The sequence below is a fragment of the Sorex fumeus genome, unplaced genomic scaffold, assembly GCF_029834395.1.
Source record: "Sorex fumeus unplaced genomic scaffold, SorFum_2.1 ptg000061l, whole genome shotgun sequence".
Lineage (NCBI taxonomy): Eukaryota > Metazoa > Chordata > Mammalia > Eulipotyphla > Soricidae > Sorex > Sorex fumeus.
In genome coordinates, this window is record NW_026606118.1 from 34,765,409 (window position 1) to 34,778,051 (window position 12,643).

Genomic DNA, 12,643 nt, shown 5'->3' on the forward strand with positions numbered 1-12,643 from the left:
TTTCATATACACATTCTCCCATTTGATCTAAACAGATATGGTATGAGGCAAACAGAGGGAATACCTGTTTTTCACAGTGGAGGTAGACCCGTTCACATACATTAAGTGCTCAAGGTCTCCCCAGCAGAGAATGATACAACTGAAACCTAATACACACATATTCTGCCTTTCTCACAACATACTGATACTGTCTATAAGTCAGTGCTAAGAAACTGAGACATATCACCCCCAAAAAGTGGATTTGGTATATTTGATAGTTCAGAGGTTAGACCAATATATGAAGATTTCTAACTCATAGTTTGAACTACTAAAAAGAGAGATAAGATGCTAGACAGTAGAGGGGGGGAAAGGACTACTGTGGATTGACCTAAGCCTCTAGCAGATAACATCACTTCTTCAGTAAAAAATCTATAAATGCTACACAGGAAAGATTCTATTCATATAGGCCATTCTCTGAAGCAGCAGCTACTATTATCAGAGCAGGAATGGCTGCAGACTCAGAAGGAGTCTTTCTGGTCACAGTGGTCATTTTTTCCTCATCAGTGAAGATCTAAAATTATAGTAGCTTCAGAAATATACTTTGGTTTATGAAAGTCTAATGCCATCTCACTGTCAATGCCTCGCTGACATTACTTACTCGTATAAATAGCACAGCTGGTAGGGCATTTGCCTTGCACATGGCCAGCCGAGCCCACCCAAGTTCAATTCCTCTGCCCCTCTAAGAGATCCCAGCAAGCTACGAGAGTATCTTGCCCACATGGCAAAGCGTAGCAAGCTACCCGTGACGTATTTGATAAGCCAAACACAGTAACAAGTGTCACAATGGAGACATTACTGGGCCCACTTGAGAAAATCGATGAACAACGGGAGGACAGTGACAGTGACAGATATTAGATATAATATAATGTGTATAAGTCAGAAGTACCTTCAAGTGGAAAGGTTAAATTTCATCTCTTGTTCCTGATTCAGGAACATTCCAATAGGAATAACTCAGAGACAGAAATAGGGTTACGTTAGAATATAAAATGTGTTCAAATATTACATTAGAGTTAAGTTTTAGAATATAATTCATGTTAGACTACGTAAGCATACTATATTAGAAATAAAATATTCTGCATATAATGTTTCAACACTGATCCCTTCATGAGTGTTCACTTCTACCCACCAGTTTGCCTCTAAGAGAGGCGATGCTTTACACATTTGTATTAGTTACCCAAGTGGACTTTCCAATGGGATAACCTCATAAAGCATAACCAATCAGCTAGCAGAAATGACTAAGGAGCAGGGAAGCATAATGCGTATAAATCCAGGTCACTGTATAGAAAGGGGGAAGATGGACAAGAGCAAGCAAAAGAAAGCAAAACAGTGATAAAGAGAAAAGGAATGGTGATCAAGGTTGCTATCTCAGACCCCGGGGCTTCTGTTTCTTGGCTCTTGCTGTCTCTGGAACTTATCTAAGTTAGCCATAGACCTATAAAATAAAAGAACTGTAACTCTGAAAGTATGTGGTGGATGGTGTACTACTCTTACATGTAATCCACAAGAACCTAAAGCTAGGAGTATTCACTGTTACTCCTCCACAGATGACTTTTCCAAATATCCGTTTTCATCAAAGAAATAAGAAAATCTGAAATCAAACATCCCATAACTAGTTCCTTTCAACTGTATTTTGTTTGTTTATTTACTTCTGAGATCTAATCATCCACCCACTTCAAAAACAGATGGAATGAGAAAATTTCTTATGGAGTCTCGAGTTACAGAACCCCAGTTAGGTATGTCCATAAAAGAAAGGCACAAAGTATGCAATTAATAAACATTTCTGCAAGACATTGGTGATTTTCATAATATTCCTATTAATACAGCATACCAACAAGGATAATGGGCAAATCTATAACATTTCATTGTAGGTAACCCCAAGTATCACATACAGTATTGCTTTTGGAATGAACATGAAGTTCAAATTAAGACATCCAGCTTATTCCAATCAAATGAGCCCCGGTTCTCTAAATCTGTGAACAGGGTTATCAAACTGAATGGCTCTAATAAAACAAGCATATTCAACTACATTTTCAACACCAGTCTACTAAACAACATGAGAATAGGGTTAATGACTGTCTTGTTACTGATGTCTTTTCAAATATCCAACAAAATGAGTTGGCTCTTTTCAAGTGGCAAGTAAACATTTTGTAGATGAATTACATTCAGAAATTAGCAATGGTCCCAGAATAACTGAAGAAAAGTTAAAATCTGTAGAATTATCTTTCATGAAGTGGCTTGTAACATATAGAATGATCTGTCCCTATATTCCGTGGAATTTGTCTTCTATCTTCTATTAGCTGTGAGAACTGACACAACAGACTATCAACAGTTAACTATTAACAAATAAAACTAATAAAAAATACAACTTAAAGTAAATAGGAAAATATGTATTTCACTAAATTTACTACTCAACATTTTATTAGTGACGTACTTACATCGACAGTCATCTTCAATAGCTATAGTGGCAAATGGTATATCTACCAGAGAACTCGGAGTATCAGATTCAAGGTCGTCTGACATTTTCTCTTCTCTTGACACATTTTCACATTCATTGCAATCCATTTCTCCTTTAATATCACAAAAAGGAAAAAGTGCATTATTTTTAACTGACATCTTAAACTAAAACTACTCAACTAAATTTAATATATATTATCATTTGTTAAAGAATAACTTGGGGCTGGAGCAATAGTACAGCAGGTAGGATATTTGCCTTGCAGACGGCCGACCCAGGTTCAATTCCCAGCATCCCATATGGTCCCCTGAGCACCACCAGGGGTAACTCCTGAGTGCAGAGCCAGGAGTAGGCCCTGTTCATCGCCGAGTATGACCCCCCCCCAAAAAAAAGAATAGCACAACTTGCACTTAAATAGATTATAAGGATTTTACATGAATTTTGACTATACCACATTCTCATTTTATAATTTAATTATTTTAAGAGACACTTGAACAAACAGGCTGTTCGGGTCAATGCTCACACCCTAAGATATGGTGCTGTGGGCTAGCAGAGCTACACCTGGTGGGGTGTGTGTGGGTGGGGGTGAAGGTACATGATGCCACAGAACTCTTGCTCCTGCTAAGGGGGTTAGAGATACCCTCCTAACCACTGACTGAGCTCTCTCTCTTCCAGTCTATAACTGCATTTTAAAATTAAACACCTATAATAATTTTACAAAGCACAGTGCTAAGTGTGAAAGCTCAACCTCTTTTTGAACTTTCTTAACTTAAAACTATGTTTTATCACGTATCTTTTGAAAACAAACCAACAATTTGTCAGTCTACTTCAAGTGTATTTTCAACAGTATTGTTTATATATCACATATATTCTCATTCGTACATTCTGACTTTTACTTCACTAGAAAATTTTTTTCTCTCCCTTATTATTTTATTAAGAATTCAGCTAAAAAACGCATAACTAAATATGCTGTGCTTCAGAAATTCAATAATTAAGAATCAAAGATTTTACCATTTTTCTGACAGCTCTCCCCTAGGCATATGCTAACATAAAATCGTATTTCATACTTAGTATTTGTTTATGTGTTGTTTCCTAGTTATGGGTAGAACAATCATGTCTATGGTGGCAAAACAGAGGCTAGAAAGTGTGTTTAAACTGTAAGTTAACTGCTACAATAACCAGGATTGGTCTTCTCACACAATTCTCTAAACTTTTGTTAAAAGACACAAATGCTGTTTGAATGAGAACTGAACAAATTCCAAGGATACTTGTAAAATTTTTATTTTATGTATTTACTCTATTATTTACCATTGAAGATATTAAAGAAGTCACTTACTGCATTCTTGTTGCAATCCTCTATTTTCAAATAGAATGTTTAAAAAACATTTCATTAAGAATGTGACTTTCACACGCCACTAGCCAAGCAAGTGAAAAAAGAGTTCGACAAATGGGACTATCTTAAATTAAGAAGCTTCTGCACCTCCAAAGAATCAGTGACCAAAATACAAAGACAGTCTACAGAATGGGAAAGGATATTCGCCGAATACACATCCGACAAGGGGTTGATATCAAAGAGAAAATATCCAACCCCATTTTAAAAATGGGTGACAAAAATGAACAGAAACTTTCTCAAAGAAGAAATCCAAATGGCTAAAAGGCACATGAGAAAATGCTCCACATCATTAATCATCAGGGAGATGCAGATAAAAACCACAATGAGATATGATTTCACACCACAGAGACTGGCCCACATCCACAAGAACAAAAGCAACCAGTGCTGGCGCAGATATGGCGAGAAAGGGACCCTCCTTCACTGCTGGTGGAAATGCCCACTGGTTCAGCTCTTTTGGAAAACAGTATGGACGATTCTCAAAAAATTAGAAATTGAGCTCCCATTTGACCCAGCAATATCACTCCTGGGAATATATCCCAGAGAGGCAAAAAAGTATAGTCGAAGTGACATCTGCACTTGTTTGTTCATTGCAGTACTCTTTACAATAGCCAGAATCTGGAAAAAACCCGAGTGCCCGAGAACAGATGACTGGTTAAAGAAACTTTGATACATTTACACAATGGAGTACTATGTAGCTGTCAGAAAAGAGGAAGTCATGAAATTTACATACAAATGGTACTACATGGAAAGTATCATGTTAAGCAAAATGAGTCAGAAAGAGAGGGATAGACACAGAAAGATTGCATTCATCTGGGGAACATAAAGTAACAAAATAGAACACAAACACCCAAGAATGGCTGAGATTAGTACCAGGAATTTTGCTCTATGGCTTGGAGGCCAGTCACACATACGAGAGGAAAAGAGAGCTCAGACAGAGAAGGGAGCACCAAATAAAGGTGTTGGGAGGATCCTCCCAAGAAGGGAGAAGCATGCTGGAAGTAGACTATAGACCAAACATGATTGCCACTCATTGCCTCTTTTGCAAACCACAACACCCAAAAGGAGAGAGAGAACAAAAGGGAATGCCCTGCCACAGAGACAGGATGGAATGGGGGGTCTGGGGGGTGGGAGGGAGACTGGGATCCGTGGTGGTAGGAAATGAGCAGTGGTGGAGGGATGGGTATTTGATCATTGTATAATTGAAACCTAAGCACAAAAATTTATAAGTCTACAACTGTACCTCATGGTGTCTCACTAACAAAAATTAAAAAAAAAAATAAAATCAAAAAGAATAAATAACATGGAAAAAAAAAGAATGTGACTTTCAAAAAAAGGACTATACAAAATAACCAGCAAGGAAAACGCTCCAAACACCACAGCTAAAGCTAACTTAGGTTAAGTGCTTCCCACCCCAACCCATGTTTAGTGCTTCTTGCAGTCCCAGCACAAATACATCTTATGAGAGATGGCCACATGATTGGTGCACCTTTTCTCCATAAAACCAACTGCCAAGCCAAAATATTTTTTTTTTATTGAGACATCACCCATTGGGCTTGAGGAACCAGGTAATGCTGAGAATCAAACCTGAGCTCACTGCTGCAAAGCACGCACTCTAGCCCATGGAGCTGACTCTCTTGATCCACGTCTTGTTTTCAGTATCAAGGATTAGAAACCAGGACACTTTCGAAAGTAAAAGGGAGAGCTTCTGTTAATTACACTCCTATCAATAAGAATGACCACCCAACCAGAATGTAGCTCAGCAGCAGAGAGCACCTGCATGTGTGAGGCCCTAAGAGTGTTCCATGACACACCACTCTACATTTACAACCCTCCTTATATGTTTTAATTAAATATGTAATTCATAGGGCAATATATATTTTATATATGTGAAATTTCACAGTTAGTTAAGAAAATGGGAATATATGCTGAGCTAAGAAATGCGATGACTCACTTAAGGAAGAAAGGGTGATTCTCGTGACAAAGATCAGATTCCTGTAACAAAGATCAGATGTTCTGTAACTGTTTGCCCTCCATCTAGATAGGTTTTTTGAATTGCAAGGTGGTTTCTGGTAAAAAAAAAAAAACCTAATTATGAGTATGAACTATGGTTTTCATTCTTTAGGAAGTTAAGGGAATGATATAGTTGTTCATAAGTCCACAGGACTTCAACTGATATTAGCTTGAAATAACCCGTATGCCATTGTGAGAGCTCTTGGAAAGTCTGTCTAACATCTTGGGGAAGTCTATCCTTAAACTGCAACAACTGATTATAATTTATAACAAATACTAACTTTTTAAACAACAGCTACACAATGATATATGCTCTATATTACAATTATGTGAGAAAACATTAAAGATATTATTTATGAGTCAGAGACGGACTGACATAGAATGACTGCTCTCATTATTGGAATATAAAATAACATAATATGAGACTGAAACCCAAGGACACTAGACACAAGGGCCAAGAATACTGCTCCATAGTTGGAAGCCAGCCTCATCAGCTGGGGGAGAAGGCAGCGGGATTAAAGAAGAGATCACTAAGTCATGATGGTTGGAGGGATCGTTCAGGACGGGAGATGTGTGCTGAAAATAGATAAAGGAACAAACATGATAGCCTCCATCTATATTGCAAATATGTCCAAATTTAATGTCCAAATAATGTCCAAATTTAAAGAGAGCCCTTGAAAAAACTGCCATAAAGGCAGGGGTTAGGATGGGGGGATACTGGAGACATTGGTGGTGGAAAATGTGCACTGGTGGAGGCATGGGTGTTTGATCACTGTATGACTGAAGCTCAAGTTTTGTAACTGTATCTCACAGTGATTCCATTAAAAATAAATGAATAAAAATAAAACACTGGATGTATACAAAGTATAATTTGTAAAAATGGTTAAGCTACATAAAAATACTGTAGCACTGTAGCACTATTGTCCCACTGTTCATGGATTTGCTACAGTGGGGACCAGTAACATCTCCATTGTGAGACTTGTTACTGTTTTTGGAATATAGAATAAGCCATGGGTCACTTGCCAGGCTCTGCCAGCAGGCGGGATACTCTCAGTAGCTTGCCAGGCTCTCCAGGAGGGATGGAGGAATCAAACCCAGGTCAGTCGCGTGCAAGGCATACTCCCTACCCGCTGTGCTATCACTCCAGCCAAATAAAAATAGAAGCACTGAAAAAATTATTTATAAATGCTGACCATATATTTGCATTTTTCTCCATTTATTATATTGAAATAGCTTCAAGAAAAGGGCCAAGGACAAAGAGGACTGGAAGCCAGCCAAAACGACTAGTAAATAATTTAAAAATAGTGAAGTGCTCTATGGTTTAAGATATCAAGAGAAACAGCACTCACCAGAATTCCAGAAAGAAAAGAGAAATGGCCAGAGAGAGAGAGAGAGAGTATAGCAGGTAAGCCTTGCATGGAGCAGACCTAGATTTGATGCCTGGCACCCCATATGCCACTTCCCCCAGCATTGCCAGCAAAAACTCTTAAGTACAGAGCCAGGAGTAAGCCCTGAGTACTCACGGTTGGGTGTGGCCGGGGTGGGGGGGGGAGGAGCAAGATAATTTTTATTTGAAGAAATAACAGCCAATAATTTCCTTGACCGAAGAAAGGAGTCAGACACTCTGACCCAGGAAACTAAAAAAATTCAAGCAAAATAACCCCAAACAAATGCACATCATATATACTATAATCAACATTTTTTAAAAAAGGAAAATTAAGAACAAAGAATCACACATATGGGACCCACCCCCCACCACCACCTCCCTGCCCTCCACCCATGAGACTGCCACAGCACAGCAGGTAGGGCATTTGCCTTGCACGCAGCCAACCCAGGTTCAATTCCCAGCTTCCCATATGGTCCCCAGAGCACTGCCAGGAGTAATTCCTGAGTGCATGAGCCAGGAGTAACCCCTGTGCATTGCCAAGTATGACCCAAAAAGCAAAAGCAAAAAAAAAAACCTGCCAGCAGATTTCTCTGTAGAAACTCTACAAAGGAACTAGCATTAACATAACAAATACAAAATGTTAACTGGAAAAAATGTCTAACCAAGAACATGTGCCCAGCAAGGCTATCATTCAGTGAAGGAGAAGTGAGGAACTTTTCAAATAAAGGAATTCACCATCACTAGACTAGCCCTCTAGGAAAACTTTTAAAAGACTTCTATAAGAGGAAAAAAAATCCCACTTGAAAATAGTAAGGTACCTAAGAAAGACATAAAATAGAGGAAAGGAAAATAATAATGGGGATTCTATTCTCAAGAGTACTGCTTCTTCCCCATTTATCTTCCTTGCTCGAGCGGGCCCAGTAACGTCTCCATTGGAGACTTTGTTGTTACTGTGTCTGGCATATCGAATACTCTCGGTAGCTTGCCGGGCTCTCTGAGAGGGGCGGAGGAATCGAACTCGGGTTGGCCATGTTGGCTGCGTGCAAGGCAGACGCCCTACCCGCTGTGCTATCGCTCCAGCCCTTAAGTTTAGAAAATTTAAATTTTAGATTTTCAGTTCCAAACTTTATATTTGATTCCTTTATCACAATCTCATTTCTCTCATGAAATTTCACATATATACATATTTACATGTATATATTACATATATACATATAAATACCATGCTTATTTTTTTTCTTTCTGTGATACAAATTTTTTTTTAATTTTTATTAGTGAAACACCATGAGGTACAGTTGTAGACTTACAAATTTTTGTGCTTGGGTTTCAGTTATACAATGATCAAACTTCCATCCCTCTACCAGTGCCCATTTTCCACCACTACGGGTCCCAATATCCCTCCCATCCCTCATCCCCCTCATCCCACCCTGCCTCTATGGCAGGGCATTCCCTTTTGTTCTCTCTCTCCTTTTGGGTGTTGTAATACTTTTCATTTAGTACTGGTGTTTTGGTTTTTTGTGGGGAATGTCCATAACTGACAGTGCTCTGGGCCTTCTCCATACATATAAGTTTACTGTAAGGTAAAGGTAAAGGTAAAGGCCCTCCCGTTGATCGTCGATTTGCTCGAGCGGGCCCAGTAACGTCTCCATTGGAGACTTTGTTGTTACTGTGTTTGGCATATCGAATACTCTCGGTAGCTTGCCGGGCTCTCCGAGAGGGGCCGAGGAATCGAACTCGGGTCGGCCATGTTGGCCGCGTGTAAGGCGAACGCCCTACCGCTGTGCTATCGCTCCAGCCCAGGGTTTACTGTAATATTTAAGTAAATGTAATTTCCTTGAAGAGGAGCCAAAAGAGGAAAAACTGGATAATTTTCGCCTTATTACACAATATGAAAGTTTCCAATTTTGTTTGTTTTGGCCACACCCTGTGGTGTTCAGGGCTTCCCCCAGGCTCTGTGCTCAAGAATCACTCCTGGTGGGACCAAACCCAAATTTGCTTCATACAAGGCCAAGCACCCTACCCATCTACCCACTATACTATAGCACCAGTCCCAAGTTTCTTATGATGGGTCGGGGGGCTTGATTCTTCAGCTTTTGGTTTTTGTGCCACACCCTGCAGCGTGGGGTTACTCTTTTTTTTAATTAATGAAACATCATGAGGTACAGTTGTAGACTTACAAATTTTTGTGCTTGGGTTTCAATTATACAATGATCAAATACCCTTCCCTCACCAGTAGCCATTTTCCACCACCACAGGTCCCAGTATCCCTCCCACCCCCCATTCCCTTTTGTTCTCTCTCTCCTTTTCGGTGGGGTTACTCTTTGCTCTGCACTCAGGAATTACCTCTGGCCATGCTCTGGGAAACACATGGGGTGCTAGGTGGGGGCTGAAAGTTTGGCAGTGTGCAAGCAAAGCACCCTACTCATTGTACATCACTCCAGTTCCCAAATTCCCAGTTTGAACAATTACATATACTACATCAGACTCCCTTCACTCTACTGGGTATATTGTAGGGATATTCCCAACGCATAAAGGACTGCAAACCATAATGCCCAAGAGGAGAGCGAGACAGACACTGAGACAGAGAAAGAGAAGAAAAGTGCCTTTCACAGAGGCAGGCTGGGGAGTGGGGGGGAGGAGGGGCATTGGCAGGAGGGAACCTAGTGTCATTGGTGGTGGGAAATGTACACCTGCGGAGGGATGGATGTTGGAACAGTTTTATGACTGAAACTTGATCTTGCAACAGCTTTGTAACCTCAAGGTGACTCAGTAAAAAAATAAATACAATTTAAAAATAAAGGATCAATGCCGGCTATTCTATTACTGGATCTGCTACTATGTATTTTTTTTTGTTTTTGTTTTCTTGTCACATTAAAAATAACCAAAGTACAATCCAAACTACCGAAAGAGAAAGGGATGAAATAAAGTAAGTGAAGAGAAATAGAAAGTGACAGTAACTTCCACAAACTGTCTTAAAACTTAGAGTCCCTGCCATGCTCTCTGAGCATCCTGAATTGCAACGCCACTCACAGAAGCAAAGAACTTCTGGAGGATTTGGGCGTGGGAAGGGTGGGCAGGCGGAGTGGGGGGTTGTCTCCTTTCTTCACAGCCCCTCCGACAAATGCACCTCACAAAACTCATGCCCTCTGCAGGTGCCCGTGAAACATTCCATCCTCCAGTTCCCACAAGTGTAACAAGTCCGTGCACCCTAGCGAACACTTCTTATATAGTTGCATGCTGTGTGAACCCCGAATCACCCGCAGAAGAACACCATGTCGCTCTTAGGCACGCTGTTCATCACCAGGAAAAACCAAAATTCATCTTTGCAAAACCCAACCCCTAGCTCCCTAAATTCAGTTTATGATGTACGTTGATTTAAAAAGGAAGGAAGGAAGGAAGGAAGGAAGGAAGGAAGGAAGGAAGGAAGGAAATTAACCCCTAGCTCCCTAAATTCACTTTATGATGTTGATTTAAAAAAGGAAGGAAGACTCAATGCCTCTTTTGCAAACCACAGCACTCAAAAGGAGAGAGAGGGAAATTCCCTGCCATAGAGGCAGGGTGGGATGGGGGATGGGGGGGTGGGAGGGATACTGGGATCCATGGTGGTGGGAAATGGGCACTGGTGGAGGAATGGGTGTTTGATCATTGTATAATTGAAACCCAAGCACAAAAGTGTGTAAGTCTGGAAAAAAAATAATAATGTTTTTTAGTGGAGAAAAAAAATAAAATAAAATAAACAGATATTGATTTATAACCTGATCTATGATGCAATGAAACAGATATTGATTTATAACCTGATCTATGATGCAATGTTATCAACAAAATAAACAATAGAATTGCAAGATAATGGGGAAAAAAAGGAAGGAAGGAAGAAATAGAAGAAATTAACCCCTAGTTCCCTAAATTCAGTTTATGATGTATGTTGATTTAAAAAGGAAGGAAGAAAACGAGAGAGAGAAAGAAAGAAAGAGAAAGAAGGAAAGAGTAAGAGAAGAAATTAACCCCTAGTTCCCTAAATTCAGCTTATGATGTATGTTGATTTAAAAAGGAAGGAAGGAAGGAAGGAAGGAAGGAAGGAAGGAAGGAAGGAAGGAAGAAAGAAAGAAAGAAAGAAAGAGAAAGAAAATGAGAAGAAATTAACCCCTAGCTCCCTAAATTCAGTTTATGATGTATGTTGATTTAAAAAAGGAAGGAAGGAAGGAAGAAAGAGAATTACAAGGAAGGAAGGAAGGAAGGAAGGAAGGAAGGAAGGAAGGAAGGAAGGAAAGAAGGAAAGAGAAAGAAGGAAAGAGAGACAAAGAAAGAAATAGAAGAAATTAATTCCGAGCCCAAGTACGGATTTGGCGCCAAGTTTTTTTTTGGGGGGGTGGGGGGGCGAGGAAAGCCTTTTTCTAAGGAAAATGACTGAGGAGTCTCCACTTTTTTTTCTTTTTAAGGAGGTCATTTACCAACCTGGATAGAAAAGTCCCCCCCGAGTCAGAGGACGGCGGGTCCCAGGCTGCACGTAGGTGACTGAGATGCTTTTCCCAGCCCCTCTGGGTTCTGCCGCCCACGGGATCCGTGTGGGCGCGGATGAACTGTGAGTCCCCGGGTCAGCGCAAGGCTCCGAGCGCAGAAACAAAAGTGAAACCTGGAGGGGGGAGGAGGCGGGGTCCGTGCCCCCCCCCACCACCCCAGACGAGCGGCACGCGCGGCGCTCGGGCGCGCCAGGCGTCCTGCGAGACCGCGTCCCGCTCTGAGGCGCCGAGGGGAGGGAGTGGGCGTGAGGGTCGCGCCGCTCAGTCCCCGAGGCCGCGGCGCTTCTCGGCCCGCGACGGGGCGGCCCCGGCTCACCGGCTCCGGAGCGCTGCGAGGCGGCGCTGCTGCTGGCGGGCGGCGGCGCGGCGGCGGCGGCGGGGCAGGCGGGGCAGGCGGCGCGGGCGTGGGCACGAGCGGCCACGCTCGGGAGCCCCGGGCCGGGCGCGAGGCAGAGGCGGAGGCGGGGCCCGGGGTGCGCGGCGGGAGCCCGGAGCGCGGCGACCCGACCGGCCGCGGCGGCGCCGAAGGCCCGGAGCTGCCCCAGGCGCGGGAGCTGCAGGCCCATACCTGGCGCCCGGAAGCTACCGAGGGAACCGACCCGACTCCCCCCCGACCCCCTGTGACAGACGCGGACTCGGCCGAGCGACCCCGCGCGCCCCGAGCGGGGAGGGCGGAGGAGTAAGCGCGGGCCCGCGTCCGCCGCGCCCCAGCCCCGAGGTCTCCCGAGGGTATTTCCGGTGACGCGACCTTTCTCACGCTTTGCGCGGGGTTGGGGGGGCCGGAGGGGGGGAAGGCTGGGAACCAGGCTGGAAGCGTTCCCTGACCCGGGTCTCCTGAGGATCCC

At 42.4% G+C, this 12,643-nt stretch overlaps 1 protein-coding gene across 4 annotated transcripts in view; it reads right to left on the bottom strand.

The window, feature by feature from the left end:
* The window catches only part of AKAP7 (A-kinase anchoring protein 7), a 137,290-nt gene extending 125,071 nt beyond the window's left edge, over positions 1–12,219 (bottom strand). For 2 of the 4 annotated variants that reach the window (XM_056126216.1, XM_056126220.1), the window contains exons 1-2: positions 12,115–12,219; positions 2,475–2,606 (exon numbers count right to left, since the gene is read on the bottom strand). In XM_056126216.1, the coding sequence (XP_055982191.1) occupies positions 2,475–2,601 (127 nt within the window). In that variant the 5' untranslated portion in view covers positions 2,602–2,606; positions 12,115–12,219. Of the gene's footprint in view, positions 1–2,474; positions 2,607–11,733; positions 11,866–12,114 lie in introns of those variants that run through there. The other 2 variants (XM_056126215.1, XM_056126217.1) reach the window with 2 other exon arrangements.
* Positions 12,220–12,643: the final 424 nt, after the last annotated feature.